This window comes from Marmota flaviventris, chromosome 5 (assembly GCF_047511675.1).
Source record: "Marmota flaviventris isolate mMarFla1 chromosome 5, mMarFla1.hap1, whole genome shotgun sequence".
Lineage (NCBI taxonomy): Eukaryota > Metazoa > Chordata > Mammalia > Rodentia > Sciuridae > Marmota > Marmota flaviventris.
The window spans coordinates 19,557,377-19,578,150 of NC_092502.1; the positions used below are offsets into that span (position 1 = coordinate 19,557,377).

Genomic DNA, 20,774 nt, shown 5'->3' on the forward strand with positions numbered 1-20,774 from the left:
CTTTTTGTTCTTTCCTTTTTTTTTTTTTCCTTTTAAAAAATGTTTTCCATTTCTTTCTTCTTCTCCGCACTCTCCCCACCCGCCCCAAATCCATGGGGTTGCTCCACACTCCTCCAATTGGTTTCTTTCCTCCCTCCCTCCGCCCCTGATTCCCTTTCCCACCCACCCCACCCCCACTGAACGTCCCCACCCCCACCCTAGTCTTGCCCCAGGCAGGGGATGCTATTCACCCAGGGAAATAAAGTTCAAACTCCTGGTCCCTGTCAGCCCGCTCAGACCCGAAGTGGGCTTCCGGGCACCCATTTTCCATTCGCACCCGACACCTGCTCTCCTCTAAATTCTTAATCTGGTTTTGCATATTTAAGAGGACACACACACACACACACACACACGCAGGCACACACCGAAAACCCACAACCCGCGAGGTGCAAAACTGCCTCCTGCAACTACTGAAACTTACCAGACGCTGTAGTTGTTTTTGTTTTAACGAAAGATCAACAAAGATTTTACTCTGGAATGATCCTGTGGGGTGACTTTCTATATAATTCAAGTATGTATATATTATACATGTATATGCTTTTCCTTTTTCCCCTTTAATTTTTTTTTTTTTAAACAAGGAAATCTGCTCCGTCCGCGGCAGCCGCTGCTGCCCCTTTGATGTTTTGGTACGCCGTGCGCATGCGCCTCACATTAGAATTACTGCACTGGGCAGACTAAGTTGGATCTCCTCTCTTCACTGAAACCCTCAATCCCATCAAAAACTAAAGGGATGTGGAGAGTCCGGAAAAGGGGCTACTTTGGGATTTGGTCATTCCCCTTAATAATCGCCGCTGTCTGTGCGCAGAGGTAAGTGTCTTTTTTCCTTTCTTACTTGGCGGAATTCTGTCTGCATACCTCTGTGAGAAGGATGCTGGAGACGATGTGCTTGCTTCCTCATTGATGCCTGTTTATTGTCATTTCTTTCTTTAGTGTCAATGACCCTAGTAATATGTCGCTGGTTAAAGAGACGGTGGATAGACTGCTGAAAGGCTATGACATTCGTCTGAGACCAGATTTTGGAGGTAATGGGGTTGCCTTGCAAATAAGAAACAGCCCAGCTACAGCTGAAGCTGCCTTTTGAGCTTTGTGTGCACTCTCTTCCTCCCCCTTAGTTGAGGGTACATGTGGCACACTGAATGAATCTCTGTTTTCCCATATTGAAAAAGGGATCCAAACTTATGCTGATGTGTTACTATCCAACACTTGAGAGGTCTTTCAGAGACCCTCTTAGTGTGGACTCAGATTTGGTGACTTGCTTTCCTTTGCCTTCACTGTTACAAATCCTTTGCTTTACTGTCTTTGCTTCCGTGAGAGACAAGCCTGTTAAGTTTGGTTAATGGTGTGCCCAGAGAATCTGTCTTGCAGAAGGCCATCGTGAACATTTTTTGAGAACAAGATGTGCAGGCAATTGGTTGAGAGGTGGCATTAACCCCCTGTGCCCGCCTACTTTGGAATAGTTCCTTTGGCCACGGTTTAAAGTGGCTCATCTGAATATCATCCACTCCTCCAAGCTTCAGCAGCCTGAGGGAGAAGGGGAGGGGCTGTAGGGTAAGAGGGTAGGGGGGCAGCTGGGGTAGGTAGAAAATGACATCTGTCCCTGCAGTCCTGAATATAGTGATATACTCATTTAATTTTGCTTTAGACTTTTCTGGCATTCACAGAGTTAAAACCTACACACCTATGGGGTGTGGGAAAGAATGAGGAGGAGGGGGTTTAGATGCAATATATAAAAATCCTCTCCTCCAGAATGATTCTTAAGCTTCTCTAAGTTGTGTGCATTCACAAGCTGAGACATCTGCACATGTAGACAGAGCTGGAATCCCTCAACCACCAGCACATGTGTGTGTGTGCATATTCAGTGGAGCAGTTCCTAGAGGAGTGGGTGTCTACCACTGTTTTTGCAAAGCAGCAGGGAAGTGAAGCATTTGAGGATTAGCAGTGGAGAGGGGTTTGAGGCAGGGTGTCCCATGCCTAAAGACAACTCTTGTTAAGAATGAATAAGTTCTCAGAAATCACATGGCTGACCATGTTGGTTTGCAGGTCCCCCTGTGGCTGTGGGAATGAACATTGACATTGCCAGCATTGACATGGTTTCTGAAGTCAATATGGTGAGTATGGAGGTTTATGGCTATGTCTCTGCAGACCTTTGATTAGGAATAGGGTTAAGGAGGGAGCTGGCCATTGACGGTGGGATATGTGGGGATATATGTGTGAGGAGGAGGAAAGGGCATGACATTTTGCCTTGAAATTCACTGTGTTTGAGGTTACAGAGCTGGCTCATTTTGGTCCCTAATATTTTTCTTTTCAACCTGATTCTGACACTTGGGTCTTGGTGTAGAATGAGAAAAGTGGATCACATGTTTGTTCCTGAAAGGCAACCACATGCTGGAGACCCCTGCAGATGTGACCTTTCTTAAGGCTCCATAGAAAATTCAGTTCATGAGTGTTTTTTCGTTTTTTGGTTTTTTTTTTTTGGATGGGGTTAGCTTAAGAGAAAAGGAAAGAGGTAGTTTTTATTATCATTTAACAGAAAAATTATATGACAGAGAGTATAACCTACAAACTAAATTATGGTACAAAGAGGCTAAACAAAAAAATCTTGGATACTGAGGCCCACTTGTTGCTTTTGGAAATCGCCTATTTATAGTTAATGACAACCCCATTCCCCATTCCCCATGGCTTGCCACAGGCTTTAACCCTTTTAGTTCATGAAAACAAAAGTAAAAATTATCACTCAGTTCCTAAAAGGCTGGCTAAGTTCCACGTGTCATCTCTGGTCACTTCTGGAGTGTTATTCATCTTGTGCCCTAAGCTTGTATGATTTATTGATAGCTTCTTTAGTGGTTACCTTCCTGGACTTGGGGCTAAGAGAAAAAGCCTCTGTGTTCCCCAAACGGGAAGCACTTGTGGGGGGGTTTGCTTCATGCAGGAGCGCCCCCTGCTGCCCATGTTGGAGCACTGCAGACATGCATGACAGACAAGTGTCCCAGATTCCTCCACTGAGGTGGGGCATTTCTCTGGTAACTTTTCTAATTTAAAGTTTTTTTCCTTTGGAAAAGCCCATATAGAAGGGCCACACTTTGATGTAAATCTCCAGAGTTACTTTTGACAGGGCACACAGTACATTTAAGAATATTGTGCATCCTTCTGTCCAGAAGGTGGATGGATAACTAAAGAAAGGGGGTGCAGTGTGTAAGATTTTATGCAGACACTTCTTGGCCAGCCATCAGGAACTGAGAATTAGGACTCTTATTTATTAACTCAAGATGGTCAATGTACCAAACTGCTAAGTTTTCAACAGGCTCTCAACATCACACACGTTTCCATATTCCCTGAATTTAAACAGGAACCTGAAATAACCAGTACAACCCTTATCCATTGCCCCCAAATAAGTGATAGTGTGTGTGGGATTATGTCAAGGTTCTGAAGAATCTTATGAAAACTTAAGGGAATGTTCAACCATTTCAGCAATGTTGTAGTGGCATGAATCTTTTTGTGTTTTAATTATTGGGAAAGTTTTTATGATATAGATGTCAATGCTGACCAAAGACAGTATTGGATGTGCAGAACCACACATTATGAGATTCCCTGTGTGGACAGACAGTATTTGTTAAGTGAATTTCTCAGCTATACAGATAATCACTTTGGTGGGAATCAAGATTTTTCATCAGTTTATATTCTGAGTTTCAACATAAAAATAGGAAATGGTCCCAATGTGGGTATCTCCTAAGTTCCAGGTACTTGATTCTAGATTGTGTTGCTGAAAACAAAGTTATATATAAAGTCATGTGTGATTCTGTGTGTCCTACATGTGGTTGGATTAGACACTTTTGTATGTTTTTTTTTTAATTTATGCTGTTTTCCTGCTCTCAAATTATATTTTAATGCTTGCTTCCTTAGAGGATTACTAAAATGGTGTTTTGTGGGAAAATAGTAGGAAGAATCTAGAATCCAAAGAGACAATCATGAGATAACTAGAGTTTATTGCAATAGGTTAACTAAGCACTTAAGTGAGTTCCATAGAAAGTTGTTTGAGTGGTAGAGTTTTTGTTTTCTTTTCCTTTCTTAAGTTGTATTCATTTTTTTCCCTTTATGAAACATTTTGGAGAGATATCTCAGGTGGACTCCATGCCAAGACCTGCAAGTCAAAATATAGATCCAGCTAAGGAGAGGTGTCATCATTTAAAGCTATTTACTGTGGCTGAAAATCATGGGATGTTGAAAGTACAAAAATAAATGTCAAGTTGTAAATGGGACAGCATTGCAGCATTACTGATTAGAACCCAGTGTTAAAAGTTTGAAGCCAAGGCTGGGGTTGTGGCTCAGTGGTGGAGCACTTGCCCTACATGTGTGAGGCACTGGGTTCAATTCTCAGCACCACATATAAATAAATGAATAAAATAAAGATCCATCAACAACTAAAAAAAATATTTTTTAAAAAAGTTTGTAGCCAGATTCCTTTCTTAGCCTAATGCTAACACTGGTGGATATGTTCAACTACATTGTAGCTTGTTGAAAAATGAGCATCATTTTAGCTAGCAACCCAAAGAATCTAAAACTAATCCTCCAAAGAATTTTTTTTGTTATATCTGTTGCTGCTACTTTATTTTTAAATGTGGTTGCTTGCTTCAAAGCAACAGATGAGTAATTCCATCACTAGTGCTTAAGATGATGTTTGTAGTATACTGTCCTTTGAACACATTTCTAAAAGGGTTAGGATCTTTTGGTTAGTTCCATTAATTATTTAAGTTAAATTTCAGTTGATTAATATGAATATCTCTCCCTCATTATCCTTTTTGGACTGCAGCCTCTGGTAATTGTAACTTTCTTATTCTAGCACATCTTTCTTTGAAGAATGCTGGCACTAGACCATTTTAAATTGCTGTTGACTCATTTGTGTTGAAGAAAAAATGTCCATCCATGTCAATGTGCTGCTTCTTATAAGTGACAATGATGAAAAGACCCTGAACTGAATCAGGAGTCTTGGATGGTAGTTGTACTGCTGGTGCTTAGTCATACTGAGGATAGTCACAGCCTGAGTGACCTCAGTTTCCTTCTTGTTAAGGGAAAGTAATAGTCCCATTTTACCCATCTCAGGTGACCACCAAAATTAATAAAATATATATGTGAATGTATTGGTGTTCTATGAACAGAAATTAATACCATCCTAGTACCCAAGAGACAAAGTCTCTAGCACTCCTGCTGCTGTCCTACATGTCTTTGCATTGATAATCTACCTCTTTAGGTCTTAGTTTGCTCATCTTTGGAACGAGAAGGAGCATGTTCAGTTCACTTCCAACTCAGAGTTACATGTGTCTCCTGCTTGGTTTGTAATAGCAACTCTACTGTGTATAGAGAAGTTTCAGGAAAACTTGGGGATTTATAAAAGCATTAGGAAAATGCAGAACTCCTAAATGGCTTAGAGTTGAGAGTTCTAAGGAAGGTGGCAATTGTATCTAAGCCATGAGACTCAGATGACTGTCACCCCATGAAAGATCTTTGGAGGAATGAGATTTCAATTAGAATGCTCCTGAGCAGGAAGCTTGGCTTTGGAATGAAATATTTTTAGATGTTTTGGTTAAATTGGCAGGAATCTTTTTGTTAAGATTCTTTGATGAAAAGTGCATTTTAAGATTCAAATTTGGCTCTGAGGATTATGGACCGAAATAGCTTTCTCTTCATTTAAAGCAGATTCTTCTCCATCTTGAAGCAACACATTTGCCAACCAACGAGTGAAGCAATATTTCACTTTTGAGGAAAGAGTTCTAGTAAACACATACACAAATTACCTTTTTATGGAATGGCAAATGGAGAAAAGTATCGCTTTTTTTTAAAAAAAAAACAGATGTTTCTTGCATCACCAGCTGCACAATTTAAAATTCCATTCTACCAATACTTATTTAGCTGCCACTATGAGCCCAGCATGTGTAAGACCTCAGGGACAGAGTAGTGAACAAGACCAGGCTGTCCCTTGACCTCATGAAACTTAACATCTAGGTGTTCTCTAATCTTAAATTCCACATCAGGTGCTTACTGTGCTTCTGCCTAGCTTAATTCTGATCTTTTCTCTAAACCTTTTCTGCCCAGAAGGTACACAAGTGCGTGCACAGTGGTCTGTCTCCTATCAGTTCCTTTGTTCCTTGTTCATTTCTCCAGTCATTTCATGCTTGGTATCTCAACTTGCCTTATATTTTAGATAATTGTTCTATCTTATTCTGTCATGTTTATAATTTATTTCTAGACAAGGCACTGTCTCCTCCAGTGGGTGAATGCCACAAATAATGAATGAGGAATTCACTTTCTTAGCAGGAATTCATGGTTGGTCACCACACACTGTACTATCTATGTGGATAAATAGAGCAGAGAATCATAGCACTCAGCTTTGAGACATTCACCATTTAAAATATCAGCATAGGATCACAAGTGCTTTGAAGAGAAAATCGACAGAACATAGTAGGCATATAGAATACTGATGCACTGCATAGAAATTAGCTTGAGGAAAAAAGGGTTAGAGATCTGTGGACAAATGTTCCAAGCAGAGGGAAAAATGCATGTGACACAGGAAAAATAAATGGTATTAGGGATTTGAAAATAGGTTTAAATGGAGTAAAGGGGTGAGAAAACTGGCGTCAAAGCCACACGGAGTGGCCGATTTTGTGTCTTCCCAGTAGTACAACTTTTTTTCCCAAAGGCAGTAGGGACCCATGAAGGGGTGTCCTTAAGAGAATGACATGAGCAGATTCACACCTCTAAGAGGTGATGTGAAGGGTGGCAGGTGGGCTCATCTGGAGTGAGACTTAAGGTTGGGAGATGAGATGGACACCTGCTGCAGAAACCTGGGAAGTATTGACAAACTAAGAAAGGGGTGAAAATGAGCAGAGGTGGAATTAGTGTATTTCCAGAGTAAAAGTGGATTTTGGTAAATCCCACTTTTAGTGGTTTCATTTGTCACTACAGGGAGGATGGGGAGAGCAGTGGATGCTGGGAGGATGAAATATGTGTGTAGACAGTGAGTTCAGCTTGGAAAGTGCTGAATTTTCCTTGCACAAGGAACCCCCAAGTGGAGTTAACCAGTAGGTGATTCCTTAGCTAGGGGGATTGCGATGGTGAAAGAGAGAGACAGCACTTATAACTGAATGGGCACAGAGAAGAAACTGGGCAGACAACCCAAAGTGAGGTCTTATGAGCACTGTAATTTTCAGTGATAGGAAGTCATAAAGGAGCCTACAAAAGAGATTAATACACAGCTCAGGAGCAGGCGGAAAGTTAGAGTAAAGTCCTCCTCATGATAAAGCAACAAGAGCATGTAAAAGAGCAGCAAATGGACAGCTGTGTCAGATGCCACGAGAATCGGTTGTAATTAGTTGGGAGACTTGTCTCCCAGATGTTCTAAGAGGACACTTGGTACAGTGCCATCAGAGGAGGTTTGGTGGATGGAGAATATACTTTTGGAAAGTTTGGATCTTAAGGGAATTGGGGAGAAGGAAACAGATGAAAAGGAATCCTGTAAGTTGGAGGGAAATACTGTTTAGAAGGAAGCAGGTTGAGGATGAAGAGGGGAGGTGGGTGGAGGAGCAGAAGGAGGCTGAAGGCCTTCTTGCCTGAAGACCTTCAAGTTCTCAGTGACAGGAGACACTTTCTACTGAGATTCAGGGATTAAAATCAGCTGCTATGAGGAAGAGGTGAGTGAGGTGTATCAGGAAGCATGACCATGACCCTGATGAAGGGTGTGTGAACTCAGTGGCTACCAGGAGACTCTAATTCTATACGAGCTGTTCTTTGAAACTCCTACTCTATTTGGGCAAGATCTTTTCATGACTGCTTTTTCTCCTTCCCTTTCTCCTCCTCTCCTCCTCCTCCTCCTCCTTCTCCTCCTCCTCCTCCTTCTCCTCCTCTTCTTCCTCCTCCTCTGTGTGTACAGTGCTCAGCAATCTTCATCATCATTATCAGCAGCAGCATTGGTATCACATTAATATAATAATATTACCTAGTGTTTATTGAGTCCCTAACTTACACAGATATTGTATTAATGTTCATCATCTAAATCAGACCTCCTGTAGAAACTGAGATTCCTTACAATCAAAAGGGGAACTTGAGGCCCAGAAAGGTTAAGTGGCTTATTCAAGGTCACACAGGTAGCAGGTGATCATTTTCCCATCCCCAGTTCTTAGCGTGTGGTACATGCTGCTTTTAAATGCAGCAAGGCTTTCTTCTTTGATCATTTCCATTCCATGCTGACCCTGTTTCTTCACAGCTATTTTTATTCTTGTTTTGGAGACAGTGAGTGGATCAAATAGAACTAATCCTTCACGAGATGCTTCTGTTGCTCCTCTCCATCTTTATCTTGAAAATGTTTTGATTTTATTACAGTGATTGTTTCAAGTAGGTGTTTTATTCAGTATGGGTTAAATATAAGACACAGTTCCTGTCCTTGGGAAACTTATATTTTATATTACATCTACTTGGCAGAATTCCCAAGGAGTAAAGGTAGAATCTCAAGGAGTTGGAGGTGTTGCTCTTGTCCTCAATTCTTTCATTGCAAATGGGTGACATTTGTTAGCTGTCTAATAATAATTCTAGTGCTTCAGCAAATTCTGTCAGGTAACCATCCAGGTTAATAATTTATGATATATAACTGCAAGGAAATGTTGCTTGATTCATTCTCAAGAACTTTGTGGTTTTAAGCTTTGGGTGGGTGTAGTATAGAAAGACCACACCCTTTTTTTGGGGGGGTGGGTAACAGGGATTGAACTTGGAGACACTCAACCACTGAGCCACATTTAGCCACATTAGCCCAGTTTTAGTTTTTGTATTTTTATTTAGAGACAAGGTCTTACTGAATTGCTTAGCACCTTGCTTTTTGCTGAGGCTGACTTTGAACCAGTGATCCTCCTGCCTCAGCCTTCCAAGCTGCTGGGATTACAGGCATGCACCACTGCGCCTGGTTTTCTTTTTCTTTCTTTCTTTTTTTTTTTTTTCTTAAGATAACACTTTCAGCTTCACTTTTTGTTTGTTTGTTGAGAATGAATAATATGTGCATTTTGATTGGTTGTCCTCCAAAATAGTTCTCTTAAAGGTGGTTATTTTCACCTTTTGCCTGACCTCATATTTCATCAATTTTAAACAACTATACATTTGATAGTTTCTCAAACTGTTTCTCTTGGCTAATGCTTGGGACAAACCCTTACTGTTACTTTATGCTACTGAACAATGCTTTTGCTTGACTGAGGCATGAAAATGAGGAGCTGACTATGGGCTTAGTCTGTCCGAGAAAGCAGGTAAGGGAAGTATCTTGGATTTCATATTTTAAAAGTGCATCTGTGTGTTTTAGCTCTTTTCCCCCCAAATGATGAAATATTCCTGGGAATTTCCACATGAGCATAAGTTGGAGAAAGTGTTCTTTGGTGGGGGAGGAGGGCTTGCTTTGAGGAGGGACATGGGCTTGTTTTACAGCTGTTCCATACCAGGTTTCTAACCTTGGTGCTGTTGGCACTTCATGACCTTTCACAGTGTCCCTGGCCTCTACTTCCTTGATGCCAGTGGCACCCTGGAAATTTCGAAAGCCAAAAAAATGTCTCTAGAAATTGCCAAGCATGCCCTGGGGAGCAACACTGTCCCCTTGAAGAAGCATGGTGTGAAGAGTCACGGTGTGCTACCTAGCAAGTGGAGGAAAGGAGGGAGGGCTCTTGAGCGCAGTGGACACTTTCACTTATGGTTAGTGGGATATTGTGGAAACAACAATTTAAAAATACTAACCAGCATCCATATCCTCATCTTTTCATTTTACCTGTTTTATTTTGCCTGTGTTACATCCTAGTTCTTGTTTAGTATTCATATTTTGCACATTTCACTTAGTTATCTTGTTGATGAGATGTTATACTGTATATTTTAACTTAATAGATCACGGTTATCTTTACAGTGTTATTTCTAAAAAGTACACAACATTTCTATCACCCATGTCAACGGGTGTGTATTTTTCCAGTCTTTGGTTTTACACATATGTGCCCACATAGGAGCATATTGGCAATTTCTTTGCCAACGGCCCATATTTTTTTCAAAATGGGAATCTATTAAATCCATTTTGTAGTTTGTTAGCCATAATTCTACTGGTAGACTATTTGAAAATGAAGTAACATATTATTTCCTTTTACTTGTACACCATGAATGATAATATGGAAGTCAAATTCAAAATAGAGAACTGAATTTAAACAAACATGGAGGTTTAAGTATGTATTTGTCAATGTTATTTATTACCTTGACCTATTACTTTGACACAGCTAATCTTTACTCAGCTTCTATCCTGATATTACTCAGATTTTCCAAAATCACAGTGTTTTCAAATGACATAAACAAAACTTTGAAGCAGGCCATTAAAAGAGGAAGAAGGAATTAGAAGGGTAAGAGTTTTTTAAAGATAGAAACACAAGATTTATGGTACTTCCAATCATGCATTTTATTGGCAAACTATGTGTTTTATTAAGTAAGGAGATACATGAGTTTACACTATGCTGTCACAATTTATATGGAAGAATATGGGGGATGTGTTGAGCCATTGACTTGCTCTGGTGCTCTGTTTTGCCACATTCTATTGGCATCTCTACTGCCAAGTCTCATTTCCTTGCTCTGTAATTTGGCACCTACTGCCCATTGTCTTGCCAAGAGGCCTTAACTTAGGAGTAATTCTTCAAGCAATTGAAGATGAAATAAGTTCTCTCCTAACACAATAGGAACAATTAAATTAATCAAGTTTTAGAGTGAATCCACATGTTTCTTAAAAAAGCGATATGTGAGTAAGCCATAGAGGAAGATCTAGAGATTTTGAGCCCGGTTTCTCTGCATCCCCAGAGCTGAGCTCATGCCTGATAATTACTAGATGCTCAGCAAATATGGACCGAGTTTGTTGGAGGAGTCATTGAAGGACTATCATAGGCTACCAGAAAATGTGTCTAAAGTCCTAATTAATCTGGCACTGTACCAATTAGGCTGTATTGTAGAAGGTTTTGAGACAGGTTTAACACCAGAATTAAACCTCTCTCTAGAATCTAGAAGAATTTATCATAATTGCCTAAGGGAAAGTGAGGGAAAGATGGAGACAAGAATGTTTCAGAGGTGGGACAGGAATGTGGCATATTCCTTAAGTCTAGAACTAGAAATAAAACATCGAAAATTAAATTGTTTACAGTTACTCTTAAACTTTTTTGCACAAGGAAATTATCATTCTGGTGTTGATATTCACATTTTCTGAATCTATGCTCAGAACCTGATTCAGCAGGTCTGAGGTAGTTTCAGGATTCTTCATGTTTAAAGCTCTCTAGATGACTCTGGTGGAGGTACTATCATCGGGGAGGGTGTTATGTTCAGAACACTAGTTTAAGTGAAGTAGAAGTGAATATCATCACTGATAACAGAACTAGATAACAGCTGTGGTCTCTGGTTGTAGTAAGGATTTTTCCAATGATAAAGACCCAATTGTACTGAGTGGCTGGGATTTGTAGAGGAAGATTTCATGGAAGAGGGAGAGCTTGAACTAAAAAAGAAGGAACAGGACAATTTGAATAGATGGAGAGTAAATAGAATTGTCCTGTTGGAGAAGGAAGTGGGACATGGACAATGTGAAAAATGTCATTAATGTTAGCAATAATGGGGTTACTAAGAGACAAAACTCTAGGGTGTGTATGACTATCTCATTTAACACAAAGAAATCGTACGAACTAGGAATCAACATTGCCTCTTACAAATCTGGAAGCTAAGCACTAGAAAGGTCATCTAATTTCTAAATTCCACAGGAATATAGTAAGTAGATAGGCATGCTGGGGTGCATATATAGGGGGAACTTTAATTGCATACTACCTGAGAGCTCTGCAGAGCAGACATTAAGATTTCTTAGGTACAGCTATGACACGAGTCTTAAGCATTTTCACAAGAAACAAAGGAGAAAGCAGAAGAAACTTGCTTAACGTAAGACGGGGAAAGCGAAAAAGTATTTTCCTTTAAAAACTGCCATTTAGAATATCTTCACTAATTTTATTGACACATATGCTATTTTTAGAAAAACTGAATTAAGTCTATCTAATAAGAGGAGGGATGAACAACGCAGCATGTTTTTTTTTGGTACTGTGAATAAATAGATAATAGCAACATGAGTTACTTGAAAATGTCTGAAAAACATCAGAACATATTGGCATTTTAGTAGACACATTGCTGTATGATTTGTATAATCCTTCCTTGTTTCAAAGATGGATGATTGCTTGGTTAGTAGTAGTGGTAATATCACATACTTTATGTGAGTAAAATGCCATTGCATCCCTTTCTGTCATTACTTGCAGCTGCTTTGTCATAGAGCTTGAAGGTATGCTTAAATGTAAGGCCTGACTGACGGAGCACCTTGACGTTGATGCCTCCAAGATCGATATTTCACTTTTTCATTGGTGCAAGATCATTAAGTAAAAAATTTGGAAAGTGTTTACCCACAGATTTCTCCACGATTCTGTCAGATATCCATTTATGTAGGGAAAAAAAAAATACCTGAGATAATCAACTTAAAGAGACAAAAGATTTGTTTTGGCTCGTTGTTTCAGAGGTTTCAGTCCCTGGTCACTTGGCCTTGTTACTTTGGCCTGTGGCAGCACAGTGTGTCTGGAGTATGTGGCAGACAAATCCTGTTCACCTGTTGGCAGCCTGGAAGCAAATAGAGAGGGGAAGAAAAAGGAGCCTGGTTCCAATGTTCCTCTCAAAGTATCCTCCAAGGGCTTAACTTCCTCTCCCTGGGACCCACCTCTTAAGTGTTCCGCCTGCTCCCAGTAGTGCCAGGAGCTGGGGACCTGTACTGTACACAGGGGCCTTTGGGACACATTCCAGACCCAAACTACAGCAACAGTTTTAATTAAATGATAGTCTCTAAAAGTCAATTTTTCACTCTGCTACTTTATTTTTACATTTAATTAAAATGATGTTATTTCTATGTAAATCTTGTTATTTTGGCCCAAGCACTTCAGAGAGATAAATCTGTTTCATAATTATGCATCTCTTAAAATTATTAGTATGAAATACCCATTACTTCATATCTATTGTAATTATATTTCCATAAGTTTATGTAATTTATTCCATCTTTGCACTGTCAATGTTATCATAATTAATATCTCATCATTATGAATATGTCATATTTTTATACTAATATATGATGGATCATAAAATTATAAATATGTTTATTAATATATTTTGTTATTTTGACCCTATCATTTCATATAGATAGGAAGATTTAACTATAGTTAGTTATTAGAGCTTTGAATCTTTTCTAATAAATTAACCTAAAAATATTCCATTTTACAATGAAGGTTTCGTGGATATCACTTGAAAAAATACTTCTAATGTTTATCTTTTAGTATTATGTAACAGTTTCCTGAATAGGCTCCTCTTTTTGTATATGCATGCACACATTTATATATGTGGGTGTACAAACACATATATACATGCATATATGTACACATATATTTGAATGCTTATGAACCTAAAGTTTGTCACATATAAGTTTGTAATTTTTGGACCAAATTGTGAAAATTAATTCATAATTTTGACCTTGGAGACATCTATCCATGTAGGTCTCTAGTAAGAACTAATCATTATTGCGCACTTACCATGGGTTCAGTGTCCAGGTCGAGATGCATATTATGTTTTAACTAAATTAAACTTCACAATAGCTTTATAGTTGAAGGAATCTAACTGTGCTCATTTTACAGAGGAGGAATTTAAGTTTTGAGTAATTAACTTACTCAGGGTCGCAGGCTGGTAGTTGCTGAGACTTAAACTTCTGGCTGACCTGCTCACTACGTGTATATGTATCTGTTTCCCTACGTACATCATGTGATGTATTATCCAGCAAAATAGAAATTTAAAGAAGATTTAGTAAAAGTAAACAAGTTATGATATTTTTATCTCATACTTACTTTGACACTTATCTAAATTTTTTTCACTTCCCATGAAAATAAATATTAATCTCATGAATAATAGCAAATTCAAGGCTGTTTCAATTTGCACATAATTCTACTAATGGAAAGTATTGCATAGTAGGATTTAAACTGAGATAATTTAAAAGTGATTGATGTTTTCTATAAGTATAGTCACATTTTCTTCTATGTTGCAATCCCTAAAGCATCAACACAGAAAGAGTGCTGTGCATCTCTTTCAAGAGGAAGTGTTTTTTTTTTTAAGGTTGGAACTAATTTTCCTGATTCTTGGGACTACAGGTTAAGTAGGTCGGCAAAGGACTATATCAGATTGTTAGATTTTAAGCAAATTGCAGAAGTCATCTTTCAAACTTATTTTTTTTTTTTTGTAAGGGTGCTGACTTCATTGGCCCATTGATTTTTCAAGGAATATTTTTTAGTTTGAAACTTGAGTGAAACAATTTATGGAACATTTGAAACAAATACCATAAATAAAAAGCTGACATGATAAAGAATTTTAGATATGAATGAACAGATGCCAATTATTAGGGTGTAAAATCTAATCACCGTTTCTTTGTACTTGTCATGGAATGTGCCACAGTTCAAAAAATGAAATATTAGTGCTCTATTCTCTTTTTCTTCACCTACAAAAAGCTTGGATATCTATTTTGAAAATGTATACTTCTGTTTCTTTGGCCAAGTGAGCATTTGAGTTGCTACGTTGGAGGAAGATCTCTTGCAGTGTTCTCTGATGGGCTGTGTACATCATTTCTCTTTCAAGCGTGGTTAAGCTTCCGCACTTCCCACACTGGTGGGATTGATGTGCTGGGCTATCTAAATTTGAGTCTAGCTCATTTGTTGGAAGAATGCTCCTAAATGTTTACTTGAATCCCATTGGTGTGCCTATATGGCAAACCATTTTTAAAATAGAATCCACTAGAGAATGACACCTTTATTTTAAAAGTCATAATATTTTAAATTCTTGCCAAACTTACAGATGAAAGATTCATATAGAATTTGAGACCACAAGAAAAGCACAAAGTTACTTTATTTCCTTCTGACGCTTTCCGGTGCCTTTTCTTAGACCTCAGGTTTGAGAGGCCAAGTTCTGTTTTGTAAGAAATCTAATAAAATCATTGTGCCGGTTTCTTTTGAACACCAGAGAGAAATATTTTCTGGCAAATGTATTACTGTCTGGTTATTTGGAAAGATCAACTCTCATTTTAATATCTTAACTGACATGTTTTCTAAGAGACCATACAACTCTTCCTATTGATTTTATGAGTCAGTTTTGAGAACCATGTTTTAAACTTAGCTTACCTTGCTTGTTTACCACTGGCTCAGATTATCATCCTGGGTAATCCAGTTAGGTAGAAATTTATTGTTTTATGCAACTTTCTTCCTCTATTGGGTTCTTTAGTCAAAGTGGTAAATGTTGTAATTATGTCCTGCTTTTAAAATTCTCAGATTTGGACAAAAATACCTCTTCATTGATCATATTCTCATTTAAGAAGGTAGCAACAATCTCTGAGCTCTGGGTTTCCCATTCCGTTATCATGTTAGCGCACTGTGCCCTGGAGGTAAGAGCAGCCTCTGCCTGTGCTGTTGGACTTTACAGAGAGCAGCATGAAACCAAGAGAGGGAGGTGGAGAGAGTTGAAAGGATGAATATCTGTGGCTTGAGTGTCTTAATTACTTGAGAAATAAAAGGCCTTTTTTGTACATCATAGCTGAGTTTTGTTTGGTGTGCAAGAATATTAAAGTTATGCAACAAGGATATGTACTATAAGAATGTGTACATAATCAGAGAATTGTTTTTCTTTTTTCGTGCTGGGGATTGAACCCAGGGCATTGCACATGGTATTCACACACCGTATCACAGAGCTACATCCCTAGTCCTTGACCTTTTGAATTTACATGATATGGAATAAAATATATATATTGAAATACATGTGTTGTTGCTCTGGGTTTTTAAGCACTTCATAGTTTATATACAAACATTTTATTTTGTAAGACTCAGTGAAATACAGGATTTGAAAAATTGTATTATAACTCAGACACATAACTGACTTGTCACTGATCATGATTCCTAATTACTGAAACTCACCATTTCTTAAGAAATACTGTGAAATTAAATGCTATTTTAAAGTTATTTCGCACATCATTTAAAAAACTCAGTGAAATAAGAACTATTGTCACATTTTACAGGTGGGTAGGCTGAGGGTTAAAAGATTTCCTGGAAGATAGAATGAACTATAACCAAGAAAAGACAGTCCCCTTTGCAGCATCTAGAAAGTGGTGGAACCAGATTGGAGCCTGATTTCCCTTATGTCATTATTTTTGTGTTCTAAAGTTAAGGAAAGAGAATTTGAAAAAAAAAAAAAATGGAGTGGATGGGCCACCAACTCAATATTCCAGAATGATGGTCAATAGTCCACATTCCAGCTTCTCTGATGATTTTTGAGAAACCCAGAAAAATCAGACTAATTGAGTGTATAGAATAGAGTCTTGTAGTTTTGCAAAAGAAGATGGTTCATGTCATTTATGTATCAATTTAACTAATACCTGTTTCAGCATCACAGGAATTTGTGGGTAAATTGAAGGTTATGATTCATATTTTCTTCATTTTTGTAAATCATCTTTCATTTTTGTGGCATGAATTCAATTCTTGCTCAAAACAGAAATCTGTTCTGAAAGAAGTGGATGCTAATCCTGAGAATTAAGAGCAAAATTAGATTTTGACTAAATTTTACAAGAGGCTTTCAGAGCTAAGAAAACATCAACCCTCCATGTCCTACTTGCTATTTTAATGAGTCAGTACCTCTCTCAGAATACTCAGTCAACTGATGATTAGCATTTGTATAAAATAGTAATTGTGATGTGTTTCAAGATCAGTTCAAAAGACTTCAGTCTGAATAAGCTTGTGTTCAAATGTGATAAGAGTATGTTGCTCAAACAAAATGTTTCTACTTTCTTTTTCTTTTTTCTAGTTTATCACATATTCAAATGGGCTGACAAAAAAATAAATAAAATTATGTTAGATATAGCATACATGTGAAATATTGTGTGTATATGTCCAGCATTTAAAACAAATTACTAAGTCCTATGTTTCTCTAGAGAGGAAACAATACCAAAATGACATTGCATTTTTAATAGTTTATTTCTGTATTTATTCTGAAAATATCAGTAGATCAAAAGCAGGAGTTCTGAAAGTTCTGGCTTTGTCTCATATTTGTTTCTAATGACATTTAAGACAGGGGACAAATTTCTTAAATTCTGGACAATAGTTTCTATATTGGGTAATAAAGACATTTAAATGAAAGATGCAAAGTAACTTCCAAGTGATACGTTGGATTTGTAAAGCAGGTTGATCTGTCATATAAATTTCTTCATAATTCTGTATTGATTTTATTACTTATTCCTGTCCATTATAAAAAATAGTAAATATAATAAGTAATGCAAAATATTTTTTTTAAAGTTTTTGATAGTTGTAGATGGACAGTTGGCTTTATTTTATTTATTTATTTTTATATGGTGCCAAGGATCAAACCCAAAGACTCATACATGCTAGGCAAGTACTCTGCAACTGAGCTTCGGCCTCAGCCCTAATGTAGTATAATAATATCGTTGTTCAGAAATGATTACCTTCAGGGATATCACATATCTACACATGAAATAAAACAGAATGATATCACATGTCATGTTCTAAAATATAATTTTTGCATTTACTATTTTGTGAAATTATTTTGATGCTATCTCCAATTTTTTAATTGTTACATAAAAATTCATCATATGCCTATGCTGTATTTACTAAATCAGTCTTCTATTGATGGATATTATGATCATTTGGAGAAATTTTGCTATTTTGAACTAAACTATATTGAACACTCTGTATGTGCATATTTGATTGTAAAATTATTTCCCTTGGCAAATTCTTGGTAATTGGTTGACTGGCCCCCAGAACATGTACCTCTTACATCTTGATACTTACGACAGAATTGTTTCCTTAAAAATGTGCTAGCTTTTATTCACATTGCCATATATGCATTCAGTTTACACACCCTCACTTCCCCAGTCTTAGGTTTTTCTCTCTGAATGTATGGTGTGTTTTTTTTTTTTTTTTTCATCTTTGCTACTCTAATAGCTGAAATTGGTTATTTCCTGCAATAATTAAGCTAACTGAAACTCAATTTTGTGTTTAAAGGCCATTTTTAATTCTTCACTCTGAATCGCCTTTTCATATCACTCACTGATTTTGTTTCCTTTTTTCTTATTGACATATTAGGACTTAATAATAAGGATATAAGGCCTTGTGCCATATATAACAGAAAAATCACCTTGTTCAAGAACTTTGTAAGTCATGTGTTTTATAGTCCCCAAACTTTATATTTGTGTGCATTAGCATGTTAATTTTTTATTTCGTAGTTTCTGATCTTTGGTTTCAGACCTTGAAAACACTTGTCTTCACCAAAATTTTTAGAAAAAAACTAAAGGAAATGGAGATCTAACAAAAACCTCAGAGAAAAAAAGGAGCTCAGGAGTCTGACCTGGTGCAAGTCTCCCTTATCTGCCCAAATCCCTGTAGCAGTCGGAAGTAAGCCCCGCAAAATAGGTGACCAACCCCTACCATGACCTGGCCCTCCCAAACCCTATAAAACTCAGACCCTTGTTGTAGCCAGTCACCATTTGCCCTCTTGAAAATGTGCCCCTCTGCTGCTTAGTAAAGAATCGCTGATCTGTTGAAGTCTTGTCTCCTTTTACTTTTTCTTTTTGTATTCTCTTTCATTTGCTTTCAATAAGCATTCAAATGTGCTTTCAATATTTTTAAAATTTTTTCTTACATTAAAATTAATTTGAAATGTATTTTGGGAGATGTTCTGAAGCAGAAACCTGTATATGTAGGTGAGTAGATTGATAGTTGTCACAATAAAATTTCATAAAATAATCTATTCTTTCACTAATGGTTACAGGGTTGTTTATCATGTGGGGAATTCCATAAGCCCTTAGGTCTGTATTTCTACTCTGCAATTGCTTCATTAATATTTGTACCAGTATCATGTGAGTTTATTTATTCTTAAATATGAGACAAATCTTATTATGTATATACTTATTTATATTTGATCTTCATGAAAAAGTTAAGCATTCATAAAATCTTTAAATCTTAGTTCAAAAATACTACCACTGTTTTTGTGAAGATACTAAATTTTTTTGAGGAATGTAAAGGAAATTTACTTCTCAACAGCATTGGTTCTTTCTATTGAGGAACATGATATTTCTTTCCATTCATACATATTCTTTTATGTTCTTCAGTAAAATTTTATCGTTTTCTCTGTGTAGGTCTTACACATTTCTTGTTAAATTTATTCCCATAGGCCCTCCATAATTCTTGTTAAATATATTCTTTGGTACTTTGCAGTTTTTATGATTATTGTGAATGGGATTTTTATATTCAATGATTATTTTTTTGATTCTTGGCCAAATGAACAAATGTCAAATAACCGCCTGAGAACATTCATCTTCCAGCTTTACAGTTCTGGCTCCCATTTCCATTTCAGTATATGCATGAGACACCTCCACAGTGTGGCTAACACACTAGAAAGACATATGCGGAGACCTCATGCATTTCTTTCAAGTTTATTCTATTCTTAATCAATTTCAACATGTAAACAGTGATTGTTCCAACTTAATTTTAATCCTCTGTCTATAGCTCGCTTGGCCCAAAGAATCAACATGAATTACCACTGAGAGTGAAATCTTAAAGTTCCCTTCAATGATTTTAACTTGATCCAGTAAAATTTAGATGAAAACTATAGCCCCTGCTTAGGTTATTTCATTTTTTCTTGCATATTGTAAGTGCTATAGCAATAAGAAAAAATTTTAATATAATCAGCAAAATCATTCTCGTGCTATGTCTAACCTATATTTTCTGTTACTCGAAGGATGAATGATTTATTTATAATTTGTGGGTAAGAGATATCTCATGTTGACAACAGTTATAGTCAGAGAATAAAACAGTGTAAGTGACACACTGTGTGTGCATCCTTGCCTCACATAGCTACTTTTGAGTGTTGACGTGGCTGGATTCAATACAAAAACAGAATATGACTTATATCTGAGTTTTTGATCGCCTTAAAATTGAGGACCATGAAGCCCTCCTATTATAGTAGTCTGAGGTGATAATTGATTTGTCATTTTGAATACATTGACTTCCTAGCCTGTTTTCCTGAACAGTTTTGATGATCATGTTGATCCATTCATCTTAGAATGTCTTAGTTGAGCATGGAGTTCAAGATTTCTAGAAAATAGTTCAAAATATGTTATTGAAGTTCAGAGGAAATATGTCCTATACGTTTTAGGAAATTTAGATTCTTCAGTTGAATTTTAACCTTTGTTGTGGTTAAGTCAGGTATACCTTCAAGAAAAAGCCAAAAGTGTCAGAAATTACAGGAGAGAAGCATTTCTATAAACCAAGCCAGCATTGTTCATACTATGAGGCATTTGGCTGTTGTAGACACACATGCACACACACACACACACACACACACACGAGAATATAAAATGGATTACTTCTTTTAAAAAGAGCTTATAACCTACAGGTTTGATACTGGTAAACTACAGGAGTAAGATGGGATATAATTTAAAATGATAATATCTTATGGGTCAGCTTGAAAAGATTGTACTTTTTTGGACAGGAAAATATGCTTCCTGTAACTTAGTTGAGACACTTGAGAAGAAAGCTGATATTCCATATAGTTTTGCATGAGTTTACTGATTATATATTTAGCCTTGCAAA

The 20,774-nt window shown here is 37.1% G+C and overlaps 1 protein-coding gene across 3 annotated transcripts in view; it reads left to right on the plus strand.

The window, feature by feature from the left end:
* The window catches only part of Gabrb2 (gamma-aminobutyric acid type A receptor subunit beta2), a 232,515-nt gene that overhangs the window by 134 nt on the left and 211,607 nt on the right, over window positions 1–20,774 (plus strand). For all 3 annotated transcript variants that reach the window (XM_027938712.2, XM_071612006.1, XM_071612007.1), the window contains exons 2-4: window positions 618–846; window positions 970–1,061; window positions 2,080–2,147. In XM_027938712.2, the coding sequence (XP_027794513.1) occupies window positions 770–846; window positions 970–1,061; window positions 2,080–2,147 (237 nt within the window). In that variant the 5' untranslated portion in view covers window positions 618–769. The remainder of the gene's footprint in view (window positions 1–617; window positions 847–969; window positions 1,062–2,079; window positions 2,148–20,774) is intronic.